The 14,173-nt window shown below is 33.9% G+C and overlaps 1 protein-coding gene across 3 annotated transcripts; it reads right to left on the minus strand.

The window, feature by feature from the left end:
* Positions 1–5,709: 5,709 nt before the first annotated feature.
* LOC112034767 (uncharacterized) lies at positions 5,710–12,214 on the minus strand. Of its 3 annotated transcripts, none has more exons than XM_024067584.2 (4): positions 11,649–12,214; positions 11,385–11,472; positions 8,085–8,176; positions 5,710–7,997 (listed from the first exon to the last, which is right to left on the minus strand). In XM_024067584.2, exons 3-4 carry the CDS (start codon positions 8,095–8,097, stop codon positions 5,929–5,931), a joined length of 2,082 nt encoding a protein of 693 aa, XP_023923352.1. In that variant the 5' UTR covers positions 8,098–8,176; positions 11,385–11,472; positions 11,649–12,214; the 3' UTR covers positions 5,710–5,928. The 3 variants fall into 3 exon arrangements, with proteins under 3 accessions (XP_023923352.1, XP_023923351.1, XP_065624704.1); XM_024067583.2 differs by having other exon boundaries at positions 11,589–11,666; XM_065768632.1 differs by lacking the exons at positions 11,385–11,472; positions 11,649–12,214 and having other exon boundaries at positions 8,085–10,833.
* Positions 12,215–14,173: the final 1,959 nt, after the last annotated feature.

Here is a 14,173-nt window from a genome sequence, read left to right on the forward strand (position 1 = left end):
GGGTGTGATGAGAATTATGTGAAAAAATTATTAAATCATTTCAACCACAAACGCATAAATCTCATCACACCTAGGTATTTCAATGATTAGAAAACACATTAATTTGGAATTAGGATGAATGAAACGTATAAACCTTTAGAAAAAAAAAAAAATAGAAGAGTCTTTGAACACATGCTCAAAGGCTAGTGTTCTTTAATCGTTACTCTTTCTCGCTCAAGTAGTTCAAACTATTTTTCTCATTAATGGCTCAAATAAATATAAAATTTTTTCTTGAGGTCAAACTTTTTCTTTGTCTCAAGTTTCTGGTATAAAAACGACGAAGTTTAGGGCTGCATGGCCTTAACTAAATAAGCCAACATGTCAAGTAATTTTCCTTGCCTTTTCAAGAAAAAGAATGTGATGCCCCAATTTGATTGATTATGTGATGTGTGTGAATTTGTGATGAGTCTCACATCGAGTATTTACTGGATAGATTTGGACTTTATTAACAACTACAAGGAGTCTCAATTGTGACTAGTCCTTTTGAGGTATAGCGTAGATGTGGCTAGCGCTTTTCATTAGGTCGTTACATATGGTATCAGAGCCGGCCCGGTAACCCCGTGTGGGCTCAGAGACATTACCCACAAAGTGGGCCCTAATGAGGACGTTAGGGATTTAAGTGGGAGAGATTGTGATACCCCAATTTGATTGATTTTGTGATGTGTGTGGGTGTATGATGAGTCCTACATCGGGTATTTACTAGGTAGATCTGAGTTTTATTAACAACTAGTCGCAGACCCACGCGATGCGTGGGAATATATATTTTGTAATATGATACAATTCATAATTTATTCTCTAAAATTTATTGAAGATAGTTTTCTCCTAAAAACTTGAACTATTTCTAAAATTATTTTCCAACTCTCTATCTCTACAAATATATCATTATATTATTTTGGTTTTTTATTTTATTTTATTTTATTTTTAATTTTATAGATATGATATTTGAAAACCAATAATGGAGGGACATGCCAACACAACATTAGATTTCTATTTTTCTTCCCATGATGAGATTGTATTATATTTTAATTCTTCTAAATTTTGAGGTGCAACCTTCGTACCAGTTGCTAAATCCTTCATTCCCAAAAGTGATGTCTAGTTAGTTGCCAACAAAAAAGAATAAGACCACAAAAAAAAAAAAAAGAAAAGTAAAGTGAAGTTTTATAGGTTAGAATCATCACGTACAAAAACTTATTTACAATAAGGTATATAAATAAAATACATATTAAACAAACCTTACTTCAGCAAAATGATCAAATTTAATAGATCCTCACTTATATCAATTTCCATCAAAGACCACCAAATTTTCAAATAGTAATATGCCATTGATTCCACCCATGTCTACTACAGACATTTATCAATGTGTCCCTATACAAATCACTCAATTATTATTGTTTTGAATTCCCACAGAAAATCAAAATAGAGCGTATACGAATTGTAAACTTGCTAACTCGGCCAATTGTTCTTACCTCGGAGAAGATGTCTATTAACATTCCAAGTTATGAATTTCAAATGGCTACAGGAAGTTATCAGATTGTATCAGTTGCTATGCCCAAAAATAGCAATTGCTTCTGCCTTCATTGGAACACATCAACTATATCATATTGTGTTTAATAAGGAAAAAAATAGTAAAATCCAAAAGAAATAGTATTGTTAAGATTTGTCTAAAACTCATGTACATAGTATTCTAGATATTCAAAAAAAGAAAATCAAGTTGTTGAAAAAATAGCATAATTCAAAATCTAAAACTAAAAATCCAATTATTGTTCATGTACACAGTATTAAAGATAGGTATTCAAAAATCAAGAACCAATTAATTTTTCTATCCTCACAACAGTTAGCATAAAGCTAGGTACTAATGGAATTTAAAAATAACTCAATTCTTTGAATTTCCTCACTCCTAAAATACCAAAAAATTTCTCATAAGCTAAATAATCCCCAAAGTTATTCGTCAACCAAACAGGCCAACTTAGGTCCCAAACACAAAAATTCTAGCCACAATACAACAATCTACTTAAGCTGATGTACTTTGAAGAATTAGAGTTTCCTTTAAAATATTAAGATAAAAAAAATTTAAACTATTACATCCCAAGTTCCATACACAAAAAAAAAATAAATAAATAAATAAAATTAAGATTCAAACTTTACTCTCTTTTCTTTTCCATTTTCCCACAATTTCTGGGACACCAAATAGTCAAATTAAACAATAAAAAACAAATTATTAGTATAAGGAAATGAAATCTAATATAGCTGTGTATTGAACCATAAAAAGCAAATTATCAAGCACCACCCAAGAAAAGCAACGATTTTATTCCTCTTTCCTTCAAAATATTCTAAGAAAAGAATGGTTACCAATTGATTAGTATGACCTTTAATAGATTAAAAAGCCTCCAATGATTGCGAGTCTTGATCATTGACATCTGTCGAAGAATTAACAAACAAAACAGAGATAAAAATGAAATTTAGTTTAGCATATAAGACGATGGGAAAAAGAGAACAATAACAATTTCTCTTTGATGAAAATGAATAACACTCTTACTATAAAACAAAGACCAAAATAAAAACATCACATTGAACAAACATATTGAGAGTAACATTCCTACAGTCTAGAGAATGGCAACCATAAAACAGTTTATAACAAACATGATCAAATGCCCAACTCAAACAATTTAAAATATATATATATATATATATATATTAATAGTTTTAAGACCATGAAAACTCAATCTCGTTCATAATGAAAACTCAAAATTGAACTACGTTTTTTTTTTTCCTAATAATGAGGTGGGAATAAAAAAAAGAAAAAAAAAGAATAATACAAATAGCAGAACTCATTTTTAGTTTATACCTTTTGGACTTGGGCTACCAATGTTCACCTCTCATCTGCTTTAGTTTTGTTTGCAAGCTCTAGAGTCATTATCTATCTCTTGCGCTCACTTGATTGGGTTTTGGAAGACGAACTTGAGCCATGACCAAAAGAACGGAGAAAACACTCAAGAAACTATCGCATTGAAGGCCATACCGATCAATTTGTAAACAGAGAACAATTGAAAATTTATAGAAAAAAAATGAGAGGTGAGGAGGTGAGGAAGTTGCAATCTATCGGTGACTATAAAAATTCCATATAATAGCGGCATCTCAAGAGTCTGGGTTAATGGAGAGACACACGGTAGATATGGAGATAAAGTATTGGCGACTATAAGAATTCCATATAATAGCAACATCTCAAGAGTATGGGTTATGGGTTAATGGAGAGACACGTGATAGATATGTAGATAAAGTAACACCTGAATTTAAAAAGAGACTCAATAAATGGCAATCGATAAAACAAAAAATAAAATAATAAAAGAAAAGAAAATAAATGATGATATGGTGCTGACGTGGCTTAACTGGAGCGTAGCAACATTAAACGCTACGCTTCAGCTTTTAGTAATATATAGATTACAAGGAGCCTCAATTGTGACTAGTGTTTTTCTTTAGGTCGTTACATATGGTATCAAAACTGGCCCAGTAACCCCATGTGGGCTTAAGACACTACCCTACAAAGCGGGCTCTAACGAGGACGTTAAGGATTTAAGTGGAGGAAATTGTGATGCCCCAATTTAATTAATTTATGTCATGTGTGTGGGTATGTGATGAGTCCCACATCAGGCATATACTGGGTTGAACTGGGTTTTATTAACAAGTACAAAGAGCCTCAATTATGACTAGTTATTTTGAGGTATAATGCAGATGTGGCTAGTGTTTTTTCTTGGGTCGTTACATATGGCTAGCGCTTTTCCTTGGGTCGTTACATATGATATTAGAGCTAGGTTTCTTCTCATGTTTTGAGTGACTTCATTCTTAGTATCAACCCTTGCTTTGGTTGACCTTCACAAATTAACAATAGATTCCCACACGCGAAGACGCATGTGCCCATAAGGAGGGTGGATTGTGGTGACCCAAAAGGGGCTTTTGCAATCTATGAAATCCCACATCACCTAGGGAAGTACATGTGGATATGCTTATATGCTTATAAAGAGTGACATTCCTTTAATGTGTAGATGTCTTTTTCCTCATTGCTGTGTGCTTTAAGGGAGAAAAAAACTATGAGGGGCATGGGCCCCAAAGCGGACAATATCTGCACAATTAGGGTGGGACCGTTACATATGTGCTCAAATCATGCCATCCAAAAAACACACAAATAGGGTATATAATCCACAATATGTAATATGATAAAAATTTAATTTTTTTAAATATTATAAGTATGAATTTGACATTTTCTTTAAATTTTTTAAACTCTTCGAATTTCCCACCTCCAACGCATAAACTTCTTTTTTTATTACTGTATTTTATTGCTTTCTCAATGTTTTATCATTTATTCTCTTTCCTTTATCCTTAGCTTTAGTTTTTACTTTCCTTAGCTTTACTTTTTACTTTAATAAAAAATAAGATATAAAAAGCTCTACCTTTGACATTTTGACATTTCTATAGCTTCTTTTTTTTTTTTTTTTTCACCTATTGCCCCCTTTTGTTTTTATGAAAAAAATTACACTTTAATATCCTAAACTATGCCCTTTTGACATTTTGACATTTCTATAGCTTCTTTTTTTTTTTTTTTTTCACCTATTGCCCCCTTTTGTTTTTATGAAAAAAATTACACTTTAATATCCTAAACTATGCCCTCTTATACACTTTTCACTCTAAATTTTTTGAATGCATGTTTTGCATTCTAAATTATGACCATTGTTACACTTTATATTGTTAAGTTTTTTGTTAATTTAGATGGAAATTCAAAGTTTATGGTACAAAGTATAATCAAGAATATAATTTAGGGTGACAAAGTATAATTTCTCATTTGTTTTTAAAGAATTGAGAAGAAAGGCCATTAGGTTTTTTCACGTGGTGCTATATTTTTCATCCAAATTAATAGCAAGCTTGATGTCAGGGTGCAAAGTATAATAATAATCATAGTTTAAAGGGCAAATGTGCATTCAAAAAGTTTAAGATGCAAAGTATAATCTAAAGTGGTAAAATGTAATTTTCACGCTATTTCTTCCTCATCTTATTTGGTAAAGGAAGTTTCGGCCTAAAACTCTCGAAATTTGCATTTTATGGAGCAGTGCTCTCTCTCTCCAATCTTTTTGTATATTTGTTAAATATATGTAGTTGTAATATTAGAAATAAGATTGAACAAGAATCCAATTATTAAAATGAGAAAAAAAAAATTTCGAAGTAGTTAACTCCAGCGAATTTCAGGCAAACTTCTCTATTTGAAATTTTGGTGAGTTGGGTTGATCGAGATGTACTTGAAGGCTATATAACTTTCATTTAAGCTAAATTAATAAGGGCAAGTGAGTTTATCTAAAGTAAGAAATTTTATGTAGGTTGGAAGATGTGCTTGAAGGCTATATAAAACCATGCATACATTAATCTGCATACCAAGAGTGCAGGGAAGAGAGAGTACAGAAAAAGAGCTATTACATCCATCTGCATACCAAGAGTGAAGAGAAGAGAAATAGTACCGGAAAAGAGCTCTCTTTTTCTCTTCCATTTGAAAGTAGTGTGTCAGTGTGTGTCGATGCTTGTTTGAGAAGAAAATGCACCAAAATTGAATATGTAATCTAATTTGGGGATAAATAAAACTCTAAAGCAATTTGAACTTTGCAATTGCACAAATAAATAAACCTTTGCATGGCAATTAGCACTAAGACAAAAAAAATAGATTCTGAAAGCAATCATTTTTAAGCAAAAAACAACCACAAGAACATCAACTACAACTATATTAGAAACACCATCTATAGAGATCATGTAACCTTTTCTCTACAGGAACTTGACAGGTCAAAATATGAGTTTTTTAAATTGTGGAAATATCAACTAGGCTTGAAGTATCCTTCAATTACACCTACCCTTCTAACTCAGAAGCAACTTAGCCCTCAAATGGCCTTGTGAAATCTGGAAATGTTCAGTTATACCCAGATGGGCCATCAGAAGCCAAACATGAGTGAGTAGCTCCCCGCCTTGTCTGAGTTGCCTGGCATGATAATTCCATCTACACTGACTTGCAGCACAAGATAGCAACTCCACCCATACATTGCTTATGGTCTCCCACTTTTGTTTAGTGTCCCAATTATTCTGTCTCTCCAGGAATTGCAAAGATTGTGCAAGTATGCATGCATCAAATAGCACCGACTTGCTTCTGTCACCTTTTATTTGAGATGGCGGAATTTCCGTGTTCTCTTTAAATAACACTTCGCAAGCTTTGTGTTCGTCTGATATATATTCTCTTTCTTCTATAACCTCCATAGCCTCAGCACAAGTGTCCTGAAATCTGATTTGACCAATCCCACTGGGCAGCATGTAAGGGCACTTCACAAGAAGGTGTACCATATAATTCGATAGCAATTTACTCATACGTATTAATTCCGAATCATTGTCCTGATCAATATAATAGCAGAGATCTGTTGCAATGTGCCAGAGAAGAATGCTTTGATCAAAGTCTACTACCTCCATGCTCTGAGCAAGATTAACAAAACATTTCTTTTTCTCATGATCGTCATCATCACTACAAGCAAATAATTGCTTAGAAACCCTGATATCTGACATGCTGCTTGCATTCTTGAGCTGTTCAAATATCATTTCTTTCAAATCCATAGGGACAGGCTCCAAATTCTTGTACCAATGTTGCTCTAACATTTTATTAATGAAATCCTTTATTCCACTCCCTTTAGTTGACTTACGTTTGATGCAGTGACTCATGAGATTGTATTGCGCTACAGAATTTGACCATCTCTTATTCAGAGGTAACAGAAAACATAATCCAAAACATGATTGTAAATGCAAGTTAAATTTAGAGACGAGATCCACAAATCGGTTTTTGTGCTTACTCAGCCAAAGCTTTGTCCAATCTGAAGAAAGTAGTACAATTACGGCATATATTTCTAGAACAATAGCTCCGATCAGCAACAAAAGAGTGATCCCCTTGTCAATAGTTGAGTAAGGACTCTGATCAATCATCAAGAAGACTACAAATGCAGCAAAAGCATATGATAAACTAACATAACGACAAACACTACCCAGGAGAGAATGGATCAAATTAGCCTTTGTATAAAGTAAATCGTACATGAACCCAAGCTCAATCTCTATCACTTCAAAAGCTTTCTCGCAAGTCATTTCTGGGTGTTTGAAGAAAGACTGGCTATTTTCGCGATCCTGGAAGCTTAGGATGAGATCTGCAAATAAACGCTTGAAAGTTTTGAAGAAATAAGAAGCCTCATGCAATGTATCTGGAAAATTGTTGCGTCTAACAACTGTAGGAGCTTCAAATGTTCCTACTGAAATCTTGAATCCCTCAGCTCTCTTGGAACTGTAGCCATCCATGAATTTTGCGTAGTTAGGTCCAGGGTCTGGTCGAGGGAGCATGGAATCTCTGAAGACATCACTGCTTGCAGAACGTAGAATCCATATCCTCTCCCCAAATTTAATTATTCCAGCTATGAACATTGGAATTGCCAGAGCATTAATTGGGGTGCCTACCCAAGACCTTAGAAACACATAAAATGCCACTACAGACTGGACTACTAGCTCAAGCAAGCGCCTTGGCCATAATTCATTGTCTTCCAATGAATAGGCTGTAATGGTGTCTGGACCACCTAGATGCAAGAGAAGAAATGGTGCCCAACATGACATTATGATATAGTTGGGATCAAATGACTGATCCTTGCTATCACCTTCAGCTTGGGAGAGGACGCCAAGTGAAACTGTCGCAATCCAATCTGCAGACAAATATGCAACCCAAAGGACTATTCTTATCCAATTTTTGGCAATGTACTTCCTCCGCTTGCCCAAAAGGATGAGAACCATTTGTAAGAAGAGACTGAATAAAACCAATACACGGAGCTCACATCCATTCCAAATTGTCCTAACACTTTTAGGGAAGACCTCTATCAACTTCCTCTTTTTGAAGATCAAAGTGCCAAGAACTGAAAAAATTTAATGTGTTAAATATATAACGAAAAAAACATAAGCTATGTAGTTGATGAAGAAGGCAGAATTTGCAGTGAGTTTACCAGCGATTAGCATGACTGCTCTCTCTCTCTCTCTTTCTTTCTGTCGTTCCCCTACTTTTTTGCCCAGCTATTATTGAATGGTTCTTGATAGACTTGTTGAAGACACCATATGGAGAAAATTAGCAGGCAATTTACTATTTGAAGAAGAAGGCCAATGTTTGCATGTTTTCGAGAAAAAGAAAATCACAAACTCAATGTACACCAGGCACATGGAATTCCCTCAAAGATTGTAAATCCCAGAAAAAATTGGAGACCAACTAAGGAGGAATAATCAGACTCATTAAAAACAAAAAAGGATATAGGGAATTGTGGAGAGAGGAAATCAGAATTCTTGCCCACAAAACACCTGAAACTCAACTGGAGATTGCTTAGGGTAGTAGTGCTAGGACGTCATTCGCCATGTTGAGAGTGAAAAATCAAAGCTAAATTTAGGGTTTGGGAGCCTAGGTAGATAGTGGGTGCCAGTGTAAACAAAAGACGAAGACAACCAACCATTAGTGCAAGCCGTTTAGCTGGAGGTATTGCCAAGAGCCTTGTAACTTAACTGGAGGGCACCTCCTGTTATTTCCAAGACATTCAAGATTCAAAATCCCCCCTCCCCCTTTGTACTATCAAATTATCAATAACAAAAAATGTGTATTACCCACTTGCATTACTATAGGATTGATTAACTAGGACAAACAATTCGGATTGATTGAAGTGAGTTAGATAGGAAATTCTCAACTGAACCTCCCTGGCAGGTTGAGAAAATCAGAATTTATAGCCAAATCAACAGTCCCTCACTACTGACAGATCAATTGAAGGTAGGGATGAGTTTTGACGTGGCAGGTTGGTGGGTCGAGAAAATATGAAGCATTCTCCTTTGATTTTTCTGTTGTATCAATTATTCCAAATACTCAATTTCCTTTTCTTGCAAGTCCTTGGTAATCAAACAAGCTTTCATTTAAAGGAAAACTAAATAAAAAAAAAAAAAAAGAGTGAAAGAAACTTTTGAAGGAAAAGGACACAAATCTATGGAAAAGCTTTGGAATATATATCTTAGTGGAAGGAAACCTGTGGCCTCTTAACAAAATCTTTTGAAGTTCATAGAAATGTGTTGGACCTCTCAAATACAGCTATAGATTTGGTTTGCAGATGAAAATATTATTTATGAAGAGATAACTCTTCAAACTTGATTTGAACTTTTAGGCAAAAAGAAGTTTTTGGTCCTCAATTTTTAAGCTCAACTAGCTAATAGCTCACACGATGCATGGGCAATGTTAATAGAATGTTTGCTTAAAAATGTATTGACATAGTCATGGATGATTAAATTGTTACTGCTTCACAAATTTGTCTATTCAAGACTTATTTTATGGGATCCATGTGTGAATTCCAAGAAATAAAAGTTATTCAAGAAAATATTTCATGAAAGAAAAAAGCTTCTATTCCTCTAATTCTAGCGAAATTACTCTTGACTCCCACATTAAAAGATCCAAGAAATGCACATAGAAGGGAAAATAAATAAAAATTATGTATCATGTGAATACAAATACTGATCACACTATCAGATTCCATCTGACATCAAACAGCATAACAAGCTAGCGATTTTTAACACACTCATCACATTGTAAAACCCCCCATTCTGCTGTTTAAAAACAAATTCCATGCAAAGTAATTCATCATTAAAAAAAAATGGAAAACAAATTAAAGGAACAGCAAAAAGGGTACCTCTATTTAAAAAAAAAATACAACAGTCAAAAGTGCAACAGCACCAAAACAATTAGAATTCTTCATCAGATACAAAGAAACAAATTACAACAAGCCTGAAACAAACAAATCAGTTAGTATCTTTATGCAGGGATTCTTTCAAGCCAGAGGATGTTTAAATGGAAGGGGACTTGCTTCTTTTGTAAAGATAGGAAGGGGAATCACATACTAGCCGGTTGTCACAACTGGACAACCTCTGATAAGTCAACAACTATCTGTTTAGGATTAAGAGTGACTGTAACAAGGCCAGGAGCAACAGCAGTGCAGAGAACTTTGATTCTAATTAGTAATCCATGTGGATTGTAGGAAGGTCAGCGAGAAAATGCATGTTGTGTTTATTGACATCAGAAGTTTGGCTGTGCCTTTACATGGTCTCTACTTCCGCGAAGTGGGCAGAATAGTTATAGAAGAGTTCCAACTGAAGCTGAAGAATGTGCTAATGACTCAGCTTCATTATTTCCATAAAATTTTTCATTATGCAAGTTCTCAATGATAGACAATAAAGTAATGTCATTAAACAACTCACCATATCAACTCTCATGGAAAAAGTAGTGAAAATGTTGTCTGTAGCATTATTTACGAACATCATTTGGTCACTTAACTCTACACTCTAAAGGCTTTCGTCTACCCTGGAACCTTTTGTTTTGGGTTCTTGTATTTTGCTTTTGATTATGCTAGCAGTTAGGGGCGTAGCTAGAAATTTTTGTTTGGGTGGACCAACTTATGAAACTAATTTATTAGCTTATACAAACTTTCATAAACATGCACAAACACAAATATCTATACACACATATAACCTAGTATCCTTCATAGTGAATCCTTAAAATTTTCATTTTTAATATAAGTTACCAAATTGTCTACCAAAGTGCGTAAAAAAATTTCAAATAAACTAATAAAGTATTCAAAGACAAGAATGATTCAAAATTTTAATAGACACAAGAATACATATTACAATAAAAAATGAATATGAGGGAAAAAAAAAAAAATTCTCTATAACTACTAGATTAATTGGACAATTTTTTTAAGAGTACCGTTGGACTAGCTCAAATAGTTGGTGGGGTAATTAAAATTTTAAATATTTATATATAGTATTAAAATATTTTAAAAATTTTTTGGGGGGCCACATGTAGCTCCGCCCCTGCTAACAGTATCAGATATAGTGATATACTACTTGGTAATTGTTGTAAACAATAACTACTAACAACCAATAAAAGATAAAGGGAAAAAATTGTTATACACTCTTTATTGTACACTTTGTACACAATCCGTTTGAAATTGTGCTTTTAAAACACGATTTGAGTTAAAATTATGAAATAGTATTTTAATTTAAAATTATTAAACCGTGTTTTAAGTTAAAATTGTGAAACAATGTTTTAAAAAACACGATTTTCAATCACGCAGCAGTTAGTGTGTAATAAAATGTGTGCAACTATCATTACTCAAAAAACACATAGAGCTCAAACCTCTACGAAAAATTTGAAATCAATTGGCATGACCTATTTGTTTTGCAGACCTAAAATGAAACAGAAAGAAACCCAGAAAACTAAAGCTAACCTGAAAGATACAGCTATTGCAATTTCTTCGTTCCGATATATAATAGTTTTGATATATATCTTCTGTCAGCTGGTTCCGCACAATGTAACTGAAAACATCGAATCACCAAAAAGGAAAGGAAAAAATTTGCTGTTAGCAGAAAGTAGTGTACAACAATAATTATAAACACCATGTACATAACAGAAATGCTAGAACTAAACAAACCCATTTGACTTCAAAGAATGGGAGGGAAAAAAACAGTGGGTATGGGAGAAAGAAGCATACAGATATGCAGTGTCAGTGAGTACGGGAGAAAGAAATTGTGAACTTCTGAGATATTTTAGTTTCAGAACAATTATTTGTTGGGTGCATCATAGCACTGTGGGTCCAGCCCACACCTGATAAAACACCTCATTAAAGAGGTGGTTGGACAAGCCACAATAGTCAGCCTATTTTCTTCTTTGGCAGTGACAGGCGTGTTGGACACGCTGAGGAGAAGAAGAAGAAAAGAAAGGAGCTGATGCATTAAAGCTATTCGGCCTAAGGGAGAGCTGAAGAAAAAGAAATTGATTGAAGCAAAGTCAAGACAAGTTGGCTTGTATTTATTGTGACTTAATGTGAAGCATGTGGAAGGAAGAAAAGAAGGAAAAGATGCAGAAATAAAAGGAGGCTATTCGGCCATTTGGTGCATAGGAAGAAGAACGGAAAAAGAAGAGAAGTTCCAGTGAGTGAGACTGACAACGGTACTGTTTTGGAGAACTGCGTGAGTGAGCAAGTAAAAGAGGAGAAAAATATTGAGAGCAAGAGAAAATTGTGAGAGATATGGAAGAGAGTAGGGAGTGAAAAGAAAAAAAGAGTTTTTATTTATTTATTTTTTATTCAAGTTGCATGTGATGTAACCTTTATTTAATACATTGAAATTATTTAGAGCTTATTTCGTGATTTTTTCTCTAAAAAAGAAAGAGTTTTCGCGTAACTTTTGTGTTATTGTATGGTTGTGCTTCTGCTGTACTTGCTAAAATTTATTCTCACTTATATAGAATTTTTCCCAACATTATTGTGTTGTGGTGGACTTGAGTGTGTTAGAGAATTTTCCCATTTATTTAGCCGTGCTTTTGTTTTGTTTTTCTTTCAAAAAAGTCTGTTTTTTTTTAAAAAAAAATTGCAAACTAACACAAATTCTCAAACAATTTTGTTAGTTAGCAACGTTTCTAAACTATTTAGAAAACTAACATCTCGAGTTTGAAAAAGTTGATTTCATTGTAGCAACTCGAGTCTGTAAGGCTCGAGTTCCATGTTGAACTCGATTATTAAAGAACCGATTTTCCCAACTAGAGAAGCCAAACTCAATGAAGAAGAACTAAAATTAGAGAAGACTCACAAAAACGAAGAACTAACAAAGAAGACAAGAACAAAAACAACGAAGAAATAAAAATAACGAAGCAAGTCAAGCAACAAACCCAACAACGGCGGTAAAGACGAAGGGTGAGGAAACCGGCTCAAATTTAATGTGGGTGTTCTTAATTGGCTAAGATTTGGGTTTGGTTTTCTTCTTCTTCTTTCTTTTCTCCTTCTTCTTCTGTCGTGTGGGTCTGGTTGGTGAATGATGGGTCTGGTTGGTCCAGAGAATGAAGACTGGTATGGAGAATGAAGAATGAAGGAAGAATAGTTGGGTGAAAAGAAAGGAAATCGAGTGGGTAAAACTCGAGTTCCATAAATCTCAAGTCTAACATACTCGAGATGTTAGTTTGCTAATATGTTTTGAAAACCTGTTAACTAACCAAATTGTTTAAAAAAATAGTGTTATTTAAAAAAAAATCCGTTTTTTTCCGAAGCAGAAAACAAGTCATGAGGCACCGCACCTACACTCCCTTGTTTTCTTTTTGCTGTGGTTTGATGGTAACTTTAATGTAAGAAATTGTTTATGTGAAATTTGATTTGACCTGGAGCTTGGGAACTCAAAAAAGTTTGAGGTTGCAAGCTCAATGTTCGATATGTGATGCTTGGCAGTGAAGAAGTCAATGAATGTATGGTACCTTCTTAGGTACTCTGGAGCACTTCTCCTCTCACATATATGGCGGGTCCATTCATTAAATTTATGCTAGGTCCATCATAAATGTAATTAGAGGAAGCACAATTTTACTATACTTAGAGCATTCTCATCAAAGGTGAATAAATGCTAAAAACTATTTTTAACAACAAAACCACTAAAAAAGCCCCTATATCAATTGTGCTGAATTTTAAATTTTCTAACACCTTGCTACAGTAAGATGTTATTGCTAACACCCTACTATAGTAAGTTGCTACTCATTTTTTATTATTTCTTATTTCCCTTCTCTCTCTCTCCCCTTTGATCTCACTCTCTGCTCTCTCTCTCAAAAAAGAATAAAAAATGATAACTAAATAATATTTTAATGAAGTGGCAAAAAAAAAAAAAATTGAAGTTTTGATGTTAGGTGTATTGTTAAAGAAATTATATGTCTTCAACTCATGATTTCAAGTAAAAAAAAAAAGAAGTGTAATAGAGTGGGTATTACAAACACTACCATTAAAAAACCAAGAAATCCTCTCTCTTCAGGTCACGTCGCTTGACGCAACACCTTGCTCAAATCCATAGCCAAACCAAGTCTAACCTGATAGCCAAACCAAGTCCCTCCTATTTGTTTTGCAGACCCAAAATGAAACAGGAAGAAACCCAGAAAACTATAGCTAACCTGATAGATACAGCTATTGCAATTCTTCAGTCCAATATGGTAGTTTTGATATATCTCCTGTCAGCCTTTTTTTTTTTTTTTTTTTTTTTTTTTTTT

Source organism: Quercus suber, unplaced genomic scaffold (assembly GCF_002906115.3).
Source record: "Quercus suber isolate HL8 unplaced genomic scaffold, Cork oak 2.0 scaffold_975, whole genome shotgun sequence".
Lineage (NCBI taxonomy): Eukaryota > Viridiplantae > Streptophyta > Magnoliopsida > Fagales > Fagaceae > Quercus > Quercus suber.